The following is a 17,744-nucleotide window of genomic DNA, read 5'->3' as shown; positions in this document are numbered from 1 at the left end:
ATATATTCAAAACCTCTTTCCTTATTTTTCAGTGCAGGTGGGGAAAAATGGTCTTTCTAAATATCTTGAAATAGTTTAATAATCATGAGAAACTTTTCAAAGGAAAGCAATTCCTCAAAAGCAAACTAGAGGGAGCAGTGACACAATCTTTGGCTGCAGTTTACTGTGTGAATGAAAATGAAGACATTTATTTGATGTACTTCTCACTTTTTTATCAGTCAGTAAAAACCTGTGGTAAAAGTTTACAGCACAAGATGGGGGTGTTGGACAAAAATACACCAAAATGGCTGAGATCTATTGAATGTGAACACATGAAACGGACCAAAGATCAGATCTTTGCTCAAAAGCATAAGATCATTTCCTGCAGGGAAGAGCAAGTAAACCAGATGTTCTTCAGGCAGTTCAAATATAATTTTGCTTTTGATTCAGAGAAAGTAATTTTTACATGTTCATAAACCAGTTACTCTCATTATATATGAAAAAATATTTTTTTTTCCTGTCCATTGAGCAGTTTTACCACACAAAAGAAGCAAAGAGATTCCTGTATGTTGTCAGGGTTAAGATTTCATAATAACCAACATCAAAGTTAAGACTTAAATCACTGATTATAAGTAAAACCAGTTGGTAATAAACAAAACTAAGAATTTATTTTACCACGGATCACACTAATGTTTGTCTGCTAATGATTAAATGTGCAAAACTACTGATAACAGGGGGAATGTTTTATAAGGAGGCTGTTTATTAGTCAGATAATTACCTCCTCAGCCTACGATTAAGTTAGACAAAGGCCTGCTAACAACCTACTGATTTGATTCAAGCACGTTGAAGCATTGACACATCCGGCCATCCGACTACAGTTTGAGACTCCTGGTTTAGATGCACAAAGCAAAGCAGACAATGCAAACAAAAATATTTATTCCAACCAAACATGAAAGTTTGATCAGATCTATTTCAGCCAGGAAAGATTCATGATGGCTTCTCTGGTTTCTTCATTTCAGAGGAGGAGGCATCATGAGATGCTAATCAACCAATCAAAATGAGACTGAGTGTCACATTAGACACCAAATAAAAAGAGATTTCAAATTTTTTACGTTTTCTCATTCTGCTACTTTCTTCTTCTCCAGTTATCACTTTTTTCTCGTTGTTTCAAATGTTAACTTTGTTTCCTCTCAGTTCTTTTTTTAAGATCTTTCTGAATAAGATCATTCATGTAAGAGAAACTTTGACGTACACTGAGCTATTCAGACAAAACCTGAAAGCATAACAATGTCAAAGCAACAACAATCAAATGTTTTGGTGATGTCTTCTGACATTCCCTCTACTAGTGGTTTAAAGTTTGTTTTAAGTTTAATTCAAGTCACCAAAGCTCAGATATAATTTAACAACATGTGTGTATGCCCTCCTTTATTTGGTGGGTCACTCCAGTTTATGCAATCTGCAAAAGAAAGTGAAATCCCAAGTCTGTGGATTTCACAACACAGGAACTTTTCACCAGTTTGCCTTATGAAAGATGAAGAAACAGAGAGTGAAGATAAAATAAGATCTAGTTACAATCTCTTTATTTTATACAGTTTCTGATTCCTTTTCACTGTTGTAAGTCTTGTTTCTTCACTGACTGTCAATCAAGGCTTTTTAAATCCACTAATAAGCTAAACACACAAACAAAACATATTTCTGAAAACTTTTACATACATATTTTTTTTCAAAATTTCAACCCTGATCCAGCCATGACAATAGTCTTGCTGTGGTAGTGAGTTTACTTTGTCTTGGCCAGTGGGGGTCAGGTCATGTGGTTGGGTTTGGTCGCTGTGAATGTGGGCAGGAGTGTTTTCTTTCAATATCTCTTGTGAGCCAATAAGCAAGAGTTCAGCTGACTCAGTTATCATTTACAGACTGCCCTCTGCATCTCCTCTTAGCTACACCCACTTTATTACAGGGAAAAGTGAAGTAGAGTATAAAGAGTAATAATTAAAAAAAATTATGTGGGGATTTTGTTGGAAGATGTCCTCACTCAAAAAATGCTTGTTTGAAAGATAAAGTTTAACAAAAAGATATAAAATTGCAACATAAGAACAGAAGAAAATCAAATTAAGCTGTAAATATGTCATTACGACACTTTAATACTCTTTCTTCTATCAAAGGTAATAAACGGTCATATGAAGCACAATAACTCAACATAGTCCAGCGAACAATTATAAGTCCTTTACTTTTCATCAAAAATTAGGTAATTTCCATAATTTATTGTAATGAATTTCCGATCTTAAATCTTTAAGTCTTTATACTTAAAGACTTAAAGTATAAAGACTTTAAGACTTAAGTCTTTATTTAAGTATAATAGTAAATACATCTTTACTATTATAAAGATGTATTTCTTAAAAGCTCGTTTATCATAGCTTAAATGATGCACATGTAGTTAATATAACACACTTTTATTGTCTTCATCCAGCCTAACAATAAACCGCCCGGTGTCAAACTGATGCTACTGTCCCTTTAAGAGCTCCAGTTCCAGCCCTGCACAACTGTTTCATACAAAAGTGACAAGCCGAGCGTGCCGCCAGCCAATCAGAGGCGAGATCTAACCGCGGGAGATCTGAATTTCGCGGGATCGAGTTTGGCGCTAAAAAGACTCTTCTTCTGTTGTATGGTGAGTGCTGCTGTGCGCTGTACGGACAGTAGGCTTGGATTGGTTCCGATTCAGAGGCAGACTCGCTAATCTGGATCCGAACTCACAGAACCCTGAGAACATTTGTTCCCCTTTTTATTGCTGGATTATTAAATGTGTTTGTTTATTTAGGGAGCCGCTTTTATTGACTGGTAAGGGAACTTTTCTTTAAACTATTCTGCAGAACAAAGGATCATAACATTGAGTGCAATCTAAATATCCAAATAATATAAAAAATCACGCTTATTCTGCATGTTTACGTTTCATATTGATCACTCTGTAGGTTAATTGCATTGTTGTTCAGCATTTCATTTCTGTGCTCGGCTCACGACAAGCTTCTCCCTCCGCTGCACCAATCCGGTTAAATTTAGTTTACTCAGGAAAATGATGCGGATGCCGAGAGGCGTCTCTCCCGCACCGGCCCGGCCGGCCGTGGGGCTCTCCTGCGCCCAGCAGAAGATGAAGGTTTTGTCCGGCGGCGGAGGGAAGACCGAGCTGTTCTGCAGCGGACTGTCCAGCCCGCCGATGAGCTCGGTACCGGTCGGATACTTCACCCAGATCGGCAACACGACAGCGGCCGAACAAAGAGCCAACAGTCTGTACTCGACCCCCCACGGACCGGACGCGAAGCCCATCAGATCATCCTCCGGGCGCCTGCCGGTACGCACTCGCACTTTCTCCGCGAACACAATGTTTTACTTACAGTTTGATAAGTGCTGCTGTGGGAGGAATAATTCTTAATTTGCATTGGCATCCATGTTTTAAGCTGGGCGCCCTGTTCTGACGCGATAAGCCACAGAGGGGCCTCTATGCTGCTGCGCTGCTGCTGTGCATGAATGTTTGCTCTCTTTCCTGTAAAGATCGGGGACATCTTTCTACCAGTAACCCAGCTGGAGCTGGAGGAGACCAGACGCCTTGCTTGTATTGATGCTTTGGATGAGAAAGAGGAAAGGGGGGCGGGGGGTTATTGGTAGGATTTGGGGCCCCTTTTCTTGTGGAAAAAGTAGGATGAGTGGCCCCCTCTGTGATGCGCAGACAGTGCAGAGGGGGGTGTTGGAACCCAAAACAGTTTTTGAACACTTGATTTTGGTGATTCTGCCCAGAGACAGCTGCTCCATCTGCTCCAGTCATTAGCCTCCACACAACCTGTAGAACCTGTTCATGCAACTGAAGCTGGTGGAGGTCATAACTGAACAACTGCTGTCCTGGAGGAAGCCATTTTTCTGTTTCCATACTGGGAAACGGCAGAAATGAGATTCCCATGGTATGATTACCTAGAGGTGATATATCACACATTTGCTGTATTTAAATGATCTAAAACAAAAATATCTAACATAATCTTTATTATTTAAAATAGAAAAGCATACCAAGCTACTTAATAGTGTTATCTAAATCAGATTTTTTGTTACTTAGATTCAAATAATAAACCTTTAAATTTAGTAGTGTTGGTAGAGGTGGGCATTGTTTATCAGAATTTTGCTTTATTACATTAAATTTCAGTTATTGATAACAGGAAAAAAAAACCTGACAGCATGACTGGAAATGTTATTTTTAAAATTTTCTCTCATAGCGCCGTGTCTGTTGATGCTCCATGGAGCATTCATAGATATCAGTAAATTCAAAAATATGATTAAATGCAGTTCCTGTGTGCAGGTTAGTGATATAAATCACACTTTTTGAAGCAAGTTGTGTCTTGAAGAAGCCCATTTCAAACAGAAATATTTTTCAAGAGTAATATTTCTATTTGGGCAGCCATGAATGCCGTGTCAGGCAAACACAGACATGCAGTTACCAAAAAATAAGTAGTAAATAACTTTGTTTATTACAACACTACCACAAAAAGTTCATGTCACCTTCCCTCAAGTAGTAGTTTTTAATAATTTTGGTGCAAAGGTGTAATTAGTCCTTTTGTTGTTCAATGTTTTATAGAGTAACATTTGACGTAGAATGAGTTGATATTCTCTGGTTGATTATGTAGGGTGTCTGTTAACGTAGAGCCTCACGTTGTCTGCTGACGAAGCTTTCCTCTTCTTTCCAACTATTCTGTTTAAATCAAGGTTACCTCAAACAGTTCTTCCTCTCTGATTGTTTCTTATGACGGGGAAAAAAGTTCCAAAGAGCCACATTTGTCTTTCTTGTAACTGAGGAAAACGTGTTGTATTCATTTTTCAGACAGCTTATCAGCAGTGTGCAGCAAAAGGTAGGGGAAGGAGGAGCGCTACACCACTGTGTGTCCCATCCAGGTGGAGAAAACTGGTGTTCTCTAGGCTGTCATTAAAAGTACAAATCATTTACCCTTACCTGAACTATTATCTATTGATCAGCAACAGGTGGGGGAGGGGACAGTGCATCACTCTACAGTGGAACTTTTATGCGTTGATATAGCTGTCCCATCCTTAATCTGCACATAAAAGCAGTGTGTTAACACATTGAAGGAATATAGGAAAAATATTGATGATAATTATTATAATATCTGCTTTTGACTGTAAGATTTCGGGCTCCACCAGGGTTAGGGGTTAAAGTTTGGGCAGGCTCTTTAAATCTCATTTAACCCCCCTGCCTCCTCTAATATTCCCTACAAGAGGATTATAAGGATAGTGGGAGACAAACTACCACCTGGCTCATCGTATGCCTGCGTTCCTAGATTTGTGCATCACGGTGCAGAAATTTTACGCCTCCTTCTCTAATCCGATATTAGAACCAGGTCATGTGACAGATATTTTAATCTAAACCAACCCTGGATGTGACGTGTGGACACACAATAATCCACACGCAGCAACTGGGAGACACGGATCTAATGTCTGCACACATTATGTTCCTGAAGTGTTATATGGACTAAGCTTTGTATCACAATATGTTGATGTATTTATTAACAGTAACAATAAAAAGTATTTTAATTTTTTAAAGTTAAAACTTAAAATAAAAGCATTATCAGCCTCTTCACAGCTATAAATTAGAAGTGCAGCTCTGAAGTTAAGCCATATTGCATTCAGTTATGTTTAAAAATGTTAATACAACAACAAAAAAACCAAAAAGTTCAAACGACAAAGCTACAAAGCCCTGAATCATATGATCAGTTTATAGGGTTCACAAATATGATCGTATAGAGTTTAATGTTATTATTAAAAAATGTCTAATTCTTCTCCTGGTTAAAGGATCTAAATATAGTTTTTTTGTTGTTGTTTAATGGTCTTCTGCACTCTTTAGTAAAGTGAGAAAACACTATTTGTCGAGGGAAAAGCACCTTGGCATGTAGCTCTGGGTGGGGCATGGACCGAAACATGTCTGACTTGTTCATGGGGGTACGGCCTGACTAATCACCCTGTATGGTGCATTCCTTAAAATGGATGTTAAACGTATTCAAACATAAAACGCCTTAGTTAATTTAGAAATTATTCAGTTGCAGATTACATATTTTATTGTTGTTCTCAAAGACAGTTTTGTGAGATCGCAGAGTCTCTGATGTTGCAGCTTTTATGGTTGTTGATGATTACAGGAAATGTTGCCTATTGGTGCACGGCTCACTTCCTTTAACTTAACAGAATAACCACTGCTTTTTAAGTTTCAGGGCAGGTGAACCGGATGCTAAAGCAAGGCAAACGTGTCTGCAAAGCAGTCCTGCTGCATGAAGCTGACATAAAGCTTGTTCTTAAGAGCGAGTCGGTTTTTAATCCTTCACCTGTAGCTGCAGAGACCTCAGGTTTGCTTATTAGTCATGTTGACTGGAGTAATTGTGAGCACGTGAGGTTAAACCGGGTGTGTTGACTGTTGATAATGTTGTGACATGCTGTGAATGTGTTACAGTGTTCGGTCCTTTCAGAGTTCAAGGGCGTCCATTCGCCATCCACTTAACTGCAGAATTCAGAGTAGGGGGTTTGTTATGGGGACTTGCCTCCCTTGAGCCCCTGTGCTTAACCCCGTACTCAGAGTGATGCCTGGGTGTGACATTTACCATCCCACTACCTGTATGCTTGCGCTCTTCCGATCATTTGCTTTGTTTTACCACACCCTGAGGCAAGCCCTGGCCCTGGAGCTTTCTGCTCTCTGTAGGGGGAGCTTTGCATTTCAAAGCAGCCTTCTCTCCCTCCCCCCATTAGCAACCCAAATGGGACGACTCACCCTTTACCTGTTAAGAGTAAGTTGACGATAAACAGCAGGGTTTATTCCTCTTCCGCTATCCGGCATTTGAGGCTCCACACAGGTAGTAGATATTTCCAGGCGTACTGTAACTCGCCCTGAATTAGTTGGAATCTGAGTCCTGTGCAGCCTGACCAACTGGGTTTGTTGGTTTGAGGCCTTCACTTCACTAGATTAGCTTGGGAATTTCACAACAGCAGCAGGAACTCGGTGCTTGGGTGTTTCTAGAGTAAGGTTATAGCAAATACGTCAGAAGATATATCACTCAACGAGGAGATAACAGAGCCAATAAAACAAGTCAAACAAGTAAGTGCATTTTATTTATATAGCTACTTTCAAGATAAAGTCCACATGGTAAAACAACAGAAAGGAGGCAAAGATAAATATGTCAAGTTATAAGATAAAGTTGATAAAAAGAAAAATATACTGTAAAATTAGGCAAAGAAAGTGGTTTTGAGAGGCTGCTACTGCAAAGGCTCTGTTGCTTTTAGCCTTCATTTAGGAATAGAAAACTGGCTCTGATCAATGTAAGTTTGGATCCTAGTGGTGATATCGGGCCAGAGAACATTGGAAATGTATGAAGGATCATCATGCTGTGGTTTAAAAGTCCAAACCAGAACTAAAGGCACATTTAAAGTGGCTTTCCTGTAAGTCCACATGCAGTATTTTCTGTGAGGTACGATAACCAATACCTCGGTTCTGAGCGGTACGCCACGGGTTGGTGTGGTTCGGTACACCTGTTGGTCTGGTTCCAGTGTAGAAACAGCCTATAGAACTGACCTGTACCGCACCGTTCCAGGACCCGCTTCAGCTGTAGGTCCAAAGGACAATGGTACAGTACGGCTAGGGTGGAGCTGCTGGTGCGTCATCCACTTTTTTTTAAAGTGGATGTCCCTCAGGCTTGGTGCAAGCATGAGGTAAGTAAGCAGTATGTTACATTTGTCGTCACACGAGTGAGATGCTATGGTAGCCATTTGGGCGGTAGAAACACTCTCCTGAATCCGCTGGTGAACCGAACCGCACTGACCCATACCGGTCCATACTGACCCATACCGGCTCATACCGGCCCATACCGGCCCATACCGACCCATACTGGTCCATACCGACCCATACCGACCCATACCGGCCCATACCGGTCCATACCGACCTGCTCATTGGAAACGAGACATGAGGGACTGACCTAACACATTTCCCCCTCATGAAATGTAAAGTGTGTCATAGGGACGAGTCACTAGAAAAATCCCTCATGCAAAAAAGGAGGCTCTAATTTCCCCACCCTTACACACACTCACACACACACACACACACACACACACACACGCGCACACTCTCACAGCTGCAGTGTGAAACCGTTGGTCCCTTTCCTACAACCCGTCAGCATGTCTGTCTTTGACTGGAACTGTTGCATTTTTTAAAAACTTGGTGTGGTTGGATTCACACAGAGAGTAACAAGCAGGTTGAGCAGGAGGAAACCAGGAATAGTATCAAACTTACATCAATCTTACATAAAGGTTTTGCTGGTTGCTGCCCTGTTGGGGTTGTTTAGTTTAGTTCTGGCTGGCTGTGTGATTTAGGGATTTGAGGTCACCCTTCAGCGGCGCCTTGGCTGGCCGTCCCGCTCCAGATGTCGCCATGCGACAGGTGGACACGTCAGGGAGCGCGTTCGGACAACGGCGCGTTCTGTTGTCTCATCTCTCACATGAGCACAGCTGCCCACACGTGGTTGAGGACTCACATTCTGTCACATATGAAAAAAGATGTTGTGCAATTATGTTCTAGTACCGAAATCAGTCACCTGGTGTGTATTGTGGTGACAAAGAGATCTTTGTTGTTGGTAGTTAGGTGGGAGAGTAAACAGTTAGGTGAGGACCCAGACAGATGGAGCAGATTAACTGGTGGTTTCAGGGACTGAGCTGAAATCCCACACCTCACTGGTCCTGTCACTACTGTTTTCTGTGAGGCTGCACAGTGTGACTGGGCCAATGATTACTGATTGACGCACTTCCACATCCACAGTGAAGGTTTATTGGTCTCCTTTATTCTCATTTTAAGGCTGTTGTCGATTTGCACAACAGAAGAATCTTTCAGGAGAGATTCTTTGCACTTTCACTTTTGTTGTGAGTGGCTCAGAAATACTACTCCAATAAAGCTGTTTAGTCGAGGTTAAGATTACAAAGTAGAGATGCACCAGGTGATCACTCAGCGATCCGATTCAAACCGTTTGACTCTGATTAGTGACCAGCGGGTCGAATACAGGAACAGCTGGAAAACATTCAATTTTGATACTTTTACTGAAAATTTCATTACAGGTTTTTCCTACCACTCAACACAAACTCTAGCATCTCAGTCACTAAACTCACAGAGTCTGTGTTGCCAGTAAGGGCAGTTAAAGTTTATCCAATTTGGCAAATTTAGTAGCATGAATTAGGGCTGCACAATATAATGCAATATCACATTGCAACAAACTGGAGTGCAGTAACTGTTGGTTAATATATTCCAAATATTATAAACCTGCATTTAATATTTGTCCATCCAAAATGTTTATAACTGTGTATTTCAGTTGTTCATAACAACAAATATACCTTAATATGCATTAATACACTGTCTTAACACTACCACAGAAATAATATCTCCAGTCTTCATTATCAGCTTTGCAAACACCAACCAATAACGTTCAAAGTAACATTGTACCAAAGCATGTCAGCTTCCCAAACTGCGTTTCTTTTGAATATTTTAGAGGCAAATTTTCCACATACTTTTGTTTTGGAGCCTTTTTATTCACAACGGCTTTACATAGGAAAAAAAAACAACAAATTATAAAGGAAAAAAATGAAGGAACTGAAGAAGGAAAAGTACGATCATAAGAAAAACAACAGATGAGATTTATTTGAAAGATGGAAGACAAATTTGTGATGATGGTGAGCTGGTGATGCTTGAAGCAGAGCAATGTAACAAATAGTAGAAAAGGACCAAAAAATAAAAATAAGTTATTAAAACTGAAGTTAGCTTAAACTTAAATTTAACTTATATAAAATTTTAAAAATATAAACATAGTAAGTATTTTTTAATTGCTGTTAAAGAGCAGTGAGACTATAAATATAATTAAATGTTGGTAAGGCTAAACTGGGAATAAAAAATCTTAATATTTGACATTCTCTTCACACAGACTTTGTGGTCGAGGGAACAGTAAAGAGCTTAGGGAGTATGAATGAGGTTTAATAGTCAGCTAGCTGAGCAACAATTATAGTCTTTAGTGCTGATTTGGAAAAGAAAATCTGAATCTGAAGAAATGTTTGATGGGTGCACATCTACTCCAAAGAAACGTGTGATTCTGATTGAAACTAAATGCTTTGGCATGTTTGTGCATCCTGTGTGTGAGCAGAGGGTTTGTGCAGCGTCAGGCTGAGGGACGGGGCTCGGCGAGAGTCTGGGAGGTCAGTGAGGGATTCCAGAGACCTGCTGGCACTTAGGAGGAGCTGGGTCAAGAAGCAGTCACCCCTCCCCAAAGCTTTCTGACCTCCACACAATGGGCCCCACTTCATGCTTGGGAACGTGTGAGGGGAGCACTTTGTTGGTGTTCCTGAGGGCTGTTGGCACATTTACGACTCTTAACAAAACCCTATTTAGTCCCTTTTCTTTGCATTTGTTTCATGGTCTAGATCAGGGGTGGCCAAGTCCAGTCCTCGAGAGCCACCATCCTGCAAGTTTTAGAAGTATCCTTACTCCAACAGACCGGGAAAAGCTCTACAGAGGCCTGATAACGAGCCAGTCATTTGATTCAGGTGTGTTGAAGCAGGGATGCATCTGAAACTTGCAGGATGGTGGCTCTCGAGGACTGGACTTGGCCACCCCTGGTCTAGATCTACTCATTACATTGTAATAACCCAAATAGACGTATTTAAACGTTTAGGACGGGGCATTTTTGTCCGGAGATGACTTTTCCAGAGTTTTGTTCTTTTAAATTTTATTTTCTAACGTGCACAAAATCTTTTCTGTGCAGGCGAAAAGGAAGCTGGACCTGGAGGACCCTCTTTACCTGCCAGAGTTTCGCACACCTAAAGGGAAATGCAGCGTCGCAGCAGGACTACCAAGCCCACGAAGTGAGTCAGTCTCATGGAGCAAATCAGGACAGAGCGCTGCTTACATCAGCAGTAGGTTCATCTAGACTTGTTCAGTTCATTGGACCATTTTTTGTGTAATTTTTGGATTGAATAATGTCTTATTCTTCTTACTGGCTTGTGTTTTAAGCAGATCAAAGCGGGAAAGTTTCACTCGCATGCAGAATTAATCACTAACCAAACTTCCTGTCTGTGTGCAAACCAGACTGCAGAATGAGCCTCATGTAGCACCTTATTGCTCCATGTTGACTAAATCAGCAATCAGTTAAATTAAAAATGAACTGATAATCACATGATGGACATAAATGAGTTAGGAGAAGTTTGAATGATCTGGTGAAAATGTCATATTTGGTTTCCTAAATGGTAATGATTTTATATGAATTCCTTAAGCTCCAAAGTCTCCAGGCGAGCGGACGCGGTACGACACTTCGTTGGGCCTGCTGACCAAGAAGTTTGTGGGACTGATCGCAGAATCTGCTGATGGAGTTCTGGACCTTAACTGGGCCACTGAGGTTCTGGAGGTCCAGAAGCGGCGGATCTATGACATCACCAACGTCCTGGAAGGCGTGCAGCTCATCCGAAAGAAGTCCAAAAACAACATCCAGTGGCTGTGAGTGTGAATGCAGAGCTGAAAAGTACACTGCAGCTAAAATGTGTGTTTTTTTTGTAGTTGTGGAAATGTGTCATTAACATCCAGTCGTCCAAAAGTCTTCAGGCAACTTGAACTTTTCAACATTTTGTCACATCACAAGTTTGTGACGTGACAAAAGTTTGTGGTTGCAATGGGGGAAAACTGCTTTACTTACTTATTCTGTAAAATAAGTGAAACCTAAATGCATGTCGACATTAACTGGCCTGATGTTACTGTAAGTGATGTTGCACCATTGATTGTTGCACAAGTGGAGCTTCAGGCTGGCTCAGAGATTTTCTGTTGAAACCAAAGTTTCTGTTTCTCATTGTGAAACATCAACTGAAATGGATGCCAGGAAAAATAATTTACAGTACCAGCAGTTTTACATGAGAGCAGAACAAAAACTTCAGCTGAATTCAAGCTGTTTTTAGAAGTAATGTAATTTAATCAGACAGTAAGTAAACTTTCTTTACATGTCACCTTTTTGCATGTCAGAAACCACAAAGTGCTTTACGAAACATAAGAAGCACAAAAAAAACAAAAGAAGGGATAAAACACTTTGATCCTGTTTGACTTTTCAGTCTGTTAGGATGTGTTAAAGTAGACCAGCCTGTTTATGTTCCTGTTTTTTACGTGTGTGTTTTTCAGGATGGGGAACGTTTTTGAAGGCGGCGCTGCTGGAGGAGAAAAGGCCTTTGCTCTGAGGAGAGAGCTGGGGGATCTGGAGAGAGCGGAGCGGTCTCTGGATGACCTGATTCAGTCCAGCACCACTCAGCTCAAACAGCTCACAGAGTTCAAAGACAGCCAGAGATATCCTTTCCACAAAGCTCCATCATGTTTATCATATGTGTCCAGTCACATGCACACACTCACCTTTTACTGCTGCTGTTGCCCTTGACGCACCGCTGCACTCTGGGATACGTGACGTACCAGGACATCCGCTCCATCGGCAGCCTCCGAGACCAGACGGTGATCGCAGTCAAAGCTCCGGCTGAGACCAAGCTGGAGGTGCCAGACACTGCCGGGGTGAGACCGAATATGAGACTCTAACCACCTCCGTCCTGCGTGTGCACGTTGGTTTAAATGTAACGTTGGTTGTTGGTTTTCCTTTGTCTCCGTGCAGCAGGGCTCTTTACAGATCTATTTAAAGAGCAGGAATGGGCCTATAGAGGTGTACCTGTGTCCTGAGGAAGGGCTTGAAGATGCCAGCCCTGTTAAGAGCGCAGTCACCCCTAAGAAGGAAGACCTGAAGAAACCGGTGACGACCACTGGAACGCAGCAGAGCCAGGCTGTCAAAGACGAGCCTGTTGAAGGTGGGTCAGGGTGCTGGCATCATTTCTGCTCCTCTTGAACTTTGATAATGACGTAATGACCATTTTCAGACAAAATATTAACATAATTCTGGCTCATTCAGACAGATGTAGACAGCTTTATGTGTCACTATTCACATCTTTCAAACATCAAAACAAATGTATGGGCCTGATTCTCTTTGTAACGTTTTGATTTGCCAGCATTTTTAAACATGAAAATGATTTACTCTGCCAGAAAATGTGGTCACTCTTCTGTCTGTCATTCAAAGCATCCAGACCAACTCAGAAGTGATTAATCAGACAGAAACTCAACCTTCTCAGTCTTCAGACTTAAACCCTGCAGAAAACTGGATGACAGAAAAAGGGTCTAGAATTCTGGACAATCCAGAGAGATTATGCTAAGATTGGTTCTGTCGGAATAATCAATTAGTTAATTAATTAATGGCATGATAAATTGAAATGAGCTCAAAAATGTCCAGTCTGATGGTTAATATTGTTTGTTGAAAGGTAATTTTGTTTGCAGAGACTTCAAAATCCATTTTATGATTTCAGCTGTGTGTGATTAGTTTTATATATTTGTATTTATTTCCTTTTTATGTATTGTTGTTGGTTGTTGTGTTTTTATTTTGAATATTTAAAATGTCTTCTAGTTCCAGTGTGGAGTGCTCTATGCTGTTATTATTATTATTATTATTATTATTATTATTATTATTATTATTATTATTATTATTATTATTAGTTTAAAATGGTTTCAAAATGACATTATTGTTTATCTCAATAATTTCTGGGACAATTTATTGTCCGGTAAACTTTATTGACAGGCCCAGGAAAGGTCCCAACCTTGAGATGTTATAGAACCAAAGTAGGAACTGTTTGGTTCTGTTACCAAAATGTGTCAACTGGCAACAGTCATTTCCCCAAATGTCTTTAAATCAAAGGGTGGATGTTTATTTTTTTCCCCAGTATAAAAGTTTGCTAGTAGAGTAAAATGAGGATTTATTTTAATTTTTTTTTTTACCAGTGCATTCTGAATCTGTAGTTGTATTTCCGTTATTATGCAAAACTTTGTCAATATTTTAATGTCGAACACAAAAAATTTTGCAATTGGCATGTTTTCATTATAAAAGAAATGCAACTAAAATCACATGTGAATAAGTTTGTTCACCCAGTACGTCATTAAAAAAGCTGCGCCATCATTCTCCAACTACTTCCTGTCGTCGTTTTCATGGTTTGCCCCAATGGCAGCGTCCGGTTGGTGATCATGTGACTTGTGGTGCATTTCTGTCGCAGTTTTGTGAAATTAAATCAATTTTGACACAGCCCAAAAAAAACACCTCATTCTAGAAGCAGAACTTTTTTTTTATGTGTTTTTCCATTAAGCAAATTTATTTTCAAATGTCGAATTGCTCCACTATATGGTCATTGGAAACGTAGCTTGTGACATCTGCAGCTGCCATAGCTTCATATAGAAATCAGGGTTTATCACTTATTTCATCTGCAGGTTTTCAGTAAAGTTCCTTTGTTCTGAGACTAATCACGTTTGCTTCCTGCGTTTTATCTCCGTTTTCCTCGCAGTGAGCATATCCACTTCATCTCCAGCTTCAGCTCCCTCCTCAGCCGCTGCCTCTGCTCCCTCTCTTCTCGACGTGGAGGGGCTGCTGGGTTTGCCTCCCAGTCTGCTCCAGATCACAGAGGACCAGCTGCCCGGACCCTCCTTCACCACAGACCCCAGCACTCCCTTCGTCAGCTTCTCTCCACCTTTAGACCAGAGCGACTACCTCTGGAGCCTGGAGGACAGCGAAGGGGTGTCAGATTTCTTCGACACCTACGATCTTGGAGATTTACTGAAGAGCTGAGGGAGATGGGGCAATGATTTAAAAAAAAAAATGTGTGAAATATTTAAAGGAATGCCAGATTGGGGAAAATTATATTACACTATGGAGCCATTGCTTGTTTTTATGTCTTTAGAGCCATTGTTGGTTTTACAGTCAAAACCATTTGGACTAATTGTGGCGTGACTGAGCGGGGATGAAGTCAGAGTTGTAAAATGCAGGGATGTCTGTGGGTTTGTACGAACATTTCCAGGTTGTGCTGAGGAGATTAGAAACTATCAGGTCAAAAGAGGAGCAGCTTTTGGTGCATACCATTTCATGTGGAGAAAATGTGATGCGTGTTCATTGTGACCAACTCAGGGTTTTCTTTTTCTCCAAAGCCTACAAGGATTTGACCTGTAGGGGGCAGTCTTGTGTTATGTCAGCTTTAAATCTGGTTCAGCTTTGCAGGATTTAATCACTGGATAAAAGTAAGCTGTAGCTGCACGGGGTTCTGATTCAGGTGTTTAAAAAAAAAAAAAAAAAAACCTTTCACCTGTATCACAAAAAGCTGTGATGAAGTCCAGCCTCTGTCTCAGTTCTTATAAAGATGTCTGTGAAATTTGTGCAGAGACATTGGACCCACTGTATCTGATTTTAAAGGTGCTCATGTTGTTTCTGTCCCATCAGCTTCACTTTTCCCTGTTTGACATTTAGTATTGGGTTCTGAATTTGTCCGGCGCCAAACGGTGTCGACTGTTTGATGATGGAAATGATGGGCCCTGCTGAGAAGCAATCACTGACTCTGGTTTGGCAGCTTTGATTCTAATCTGGTACCTCCCCTGTTAATCTGACTCTGACTGCAGATGTTATAAAATATTTCTGTATTTAGTAGTTAAAGACCATTATTGTATTTCCAAGGAAATAATCTGAAATCAATTAAAAATAGCACCTGTGTTACAGGTGAGGAGGGATTGGGGGTTCATTATTATTATTATTATGATTATTATTATTATTTTTATTTTTGTAAGTGTTCTAGAGATTTGAATATTTGATTTTTTTGCTGAAGTTTATTATTTTTTGGCTTTCCCTCTATACTGCAGAGATAAGCTACCTGTCCTGTCCTAACAAAACTTGAAAATTGTGCTTGTGTGTTTGGCAGATTGGTAAATGGGTGTCATGGTGTGTTTGCGTGTGAGTTTTTAGTAAATAGAATAGAGGATATAATTTGAAGATTTGTAGAATTCATTTTTTCCCAATGAGCATTATTTTTTTTATTTTTTTTTATTTTTTGTATTTGTACATAAATCTACTTGTATTTATACTATGTTTTCAGGATTTTTTTGACTGTTTTATAAGACATGCAGCACTTATTTTTTTTTATATTGTGTGTTCTGTTTTGGAGTTGTTGAATAAATACTTTGTTTACAGCTGAGTGAGTTTATTTCAACAAAATTGCCTTTAAAACACCTTAAAATTAGGTTATCTTGTGTTTTAAAATTAGAGGTTCATCCCAATAAATTGAAACATAAATTTATTTCAACTGATTTTTTTGGAAAGCTGAGTTCAGCTTTTCTATCCCTGCCCTAGATTGATGGACAGTAACACCTTTAGAATTGAAATACTATTAAAACCAAATATTTCTAACAACATAAAGTTGGCTGTAAGATCTCAAAAAGTTATACTGTGATATAAGGAATTTAGAAAACAGATGAGATACAGTCTGGGAAAGTGTTGAGGATTTCATTTGACCTCCATTAGATCTCACCCAATGATGGAATGATGTGTTTTCACCACTTAATCATTGTATTTATTTAGATTTAAAACACTTGACTTTGAAATTTTATCTCATTAAATTGATTTAAATCGAAAAATTGTAACTTAACATGATTATCAACTTGTTGATTTTTCAAAAAAAAATAAAAAATCTAACAAACTACTTAAAAATCAGATAAAGCAGCATATGTGCCTTATGCCATGTGGACAAAAATCTGATGTATCTGAATGAAACGCAGTGTTTACTGTGACCAGAAAAGGAAATATTTCCATTTTGCAGATAGTGGCGCTGTTTTGCCTGTAGAGGGCAGCATTGTGTTATGCCAGCGGTAACTCCGGTGTAGTTACAGGATTCAGCTGTCCATCCACTGTCTCCTATTGGCTGCTCCTGTCAGAGCTCATCTGAAGCTGTGATCAGTTCCTTAAGGTTCAGTCTCTCTCACAAACTAAATGTTCATGTTTGTTTGAAAAATTATTAACTTTATCTTTATCAATAATTGCAAATAACCAGAAAGAACTTTAACCAGAAAGTACAGATTCTCAGCTTATGTTATCAAAGTCTAATCAGCTGTCATGTTGCCAAAATGTTTGTATCCAGTGAGTTTGATAGAATTACTTTTCAAAACATAAAGAAGGATCCAGAAGTATTTTTGGTGTTGAAACGGTGAGACTTTGGCCACTGATGATGCTGACCTAATGAAAAGTGACATGTCCAACTGAGACACAATAACCTGACAAGAAGGGCGACAATGAAGCAGAATGCTTTATAAACACACCCAGACATGTTGACATCATTGCCTCTGAGCTGGTTGCTTTGGAAACAAGAACTGAAAAGGAACCTAACAATAGGGGGTCAGAGGTCAGCGGGCTATAACGCAAGAGTGCAAAGGCATCATGGGAGAAAAGACATTTGCAAGAGAATAGGTCACCACTTTGGAGATCTGAATGTGTACGTTTCTTTCCTGTGTTCCTAAAATGTTGAAGCAATTTTAGATGTCAAAATGTAGTGCCTTCCAACATAATTTATATTTTTTCATATTTTGTCACATGAAGATAGTTAAAATAGCTTTGTGTCCATTTGCATTAATCCCTGATGCTTTGCAGAGTCACATTTTGTTCCAGAATATCAACACATCTCAAAACTCAACTTTTTTCAGTTCATCTTTTCAGAAAGGCAAAGGCTCAGTCAGATTTGATGAAGAATGTCTTTACACAACAATTCTCAACTTTTACCACAGCTTCTCAGTTGGATTTAAGTTTAGACTCTGACCACTGTCCATTGGGTGAATCTCCATCCCA

General features: G+C 39.8%; 1 protein-coding gene across 4 annotated transcripts; it reads left to right on the top strand.

The window, feature by feature from the left end:
• The first annotated feature begins 2,431 nt into the window (after nucleotides 1-2,431).
• Nucleotides 2,432-16,099, top strand: e2f2 (E2F transcription factor 2). 4 transcript variants are annotated; one of them, XM_016675917.1, is made up of 8 exons: nucleotides 2,435-2,814; nucleotides 3,034-3,322; nucleotides 10,800-10,950; nucleotides 11,308-11,527; nucleotides 12,197-12,358; nucleotides 12,460-12,574; nucleotides 12,672-12,861; nucleotides 14,434-16,099. In XM_016675917.1, the coding sequence occupies exons 2-8, from the start codon at nucleotides 3,047-3,049 to the stop codon at nucleotides 14,712-14,714; spliced, it is 1,395 nt and encodes a 464-aa protein (XP_016531403.1). In that variant the 5' UTR covers nucleotides 2,435-2,814; nucleotides 3,034-3,046; the 3' UTR covers nucleotides 14,715-16,099. The 4 variants fall into 4 exon arrangements, with proteins under 4 accessions (XP_016531404.1, XP_016531403.1, XP_016531406.1 ...); XM_016675918.1 differs by having other exon boundaries at nucleotides 2,432-3,322; nucleotides 12,675-12,861; XM_016675920.1 differs by having other exon boundaries at nucleotides 2,437-3,322; nucleotides 10,800-10,899; nucleotides 12,675-12,861.
• The last annotated feature ends 1,645 nt before the right edge of the window (nucleotides 16,100-17,744 follow it).

Source organism: Poecilia formosa, unplaced genomic scaffold (assembly GCF_000485575.1).
Source record: "Poecilia formosa unplaced genomic scaffold, Poecilia_formosa-5.1.2 Scaffold123, whole genome shotgun sequence".
NCBI lineage: Eukaryota > Metazoa > Chordata > Actinopteri > Cyprinodontiformes > Poeciliidae > Poecilia > Poecilia formosa.
The sequence above is the reverse complement of the archived record's forward strand: the minus strand, read 5'-3'. Positions and strand labels throughout refer to the sequence as shown.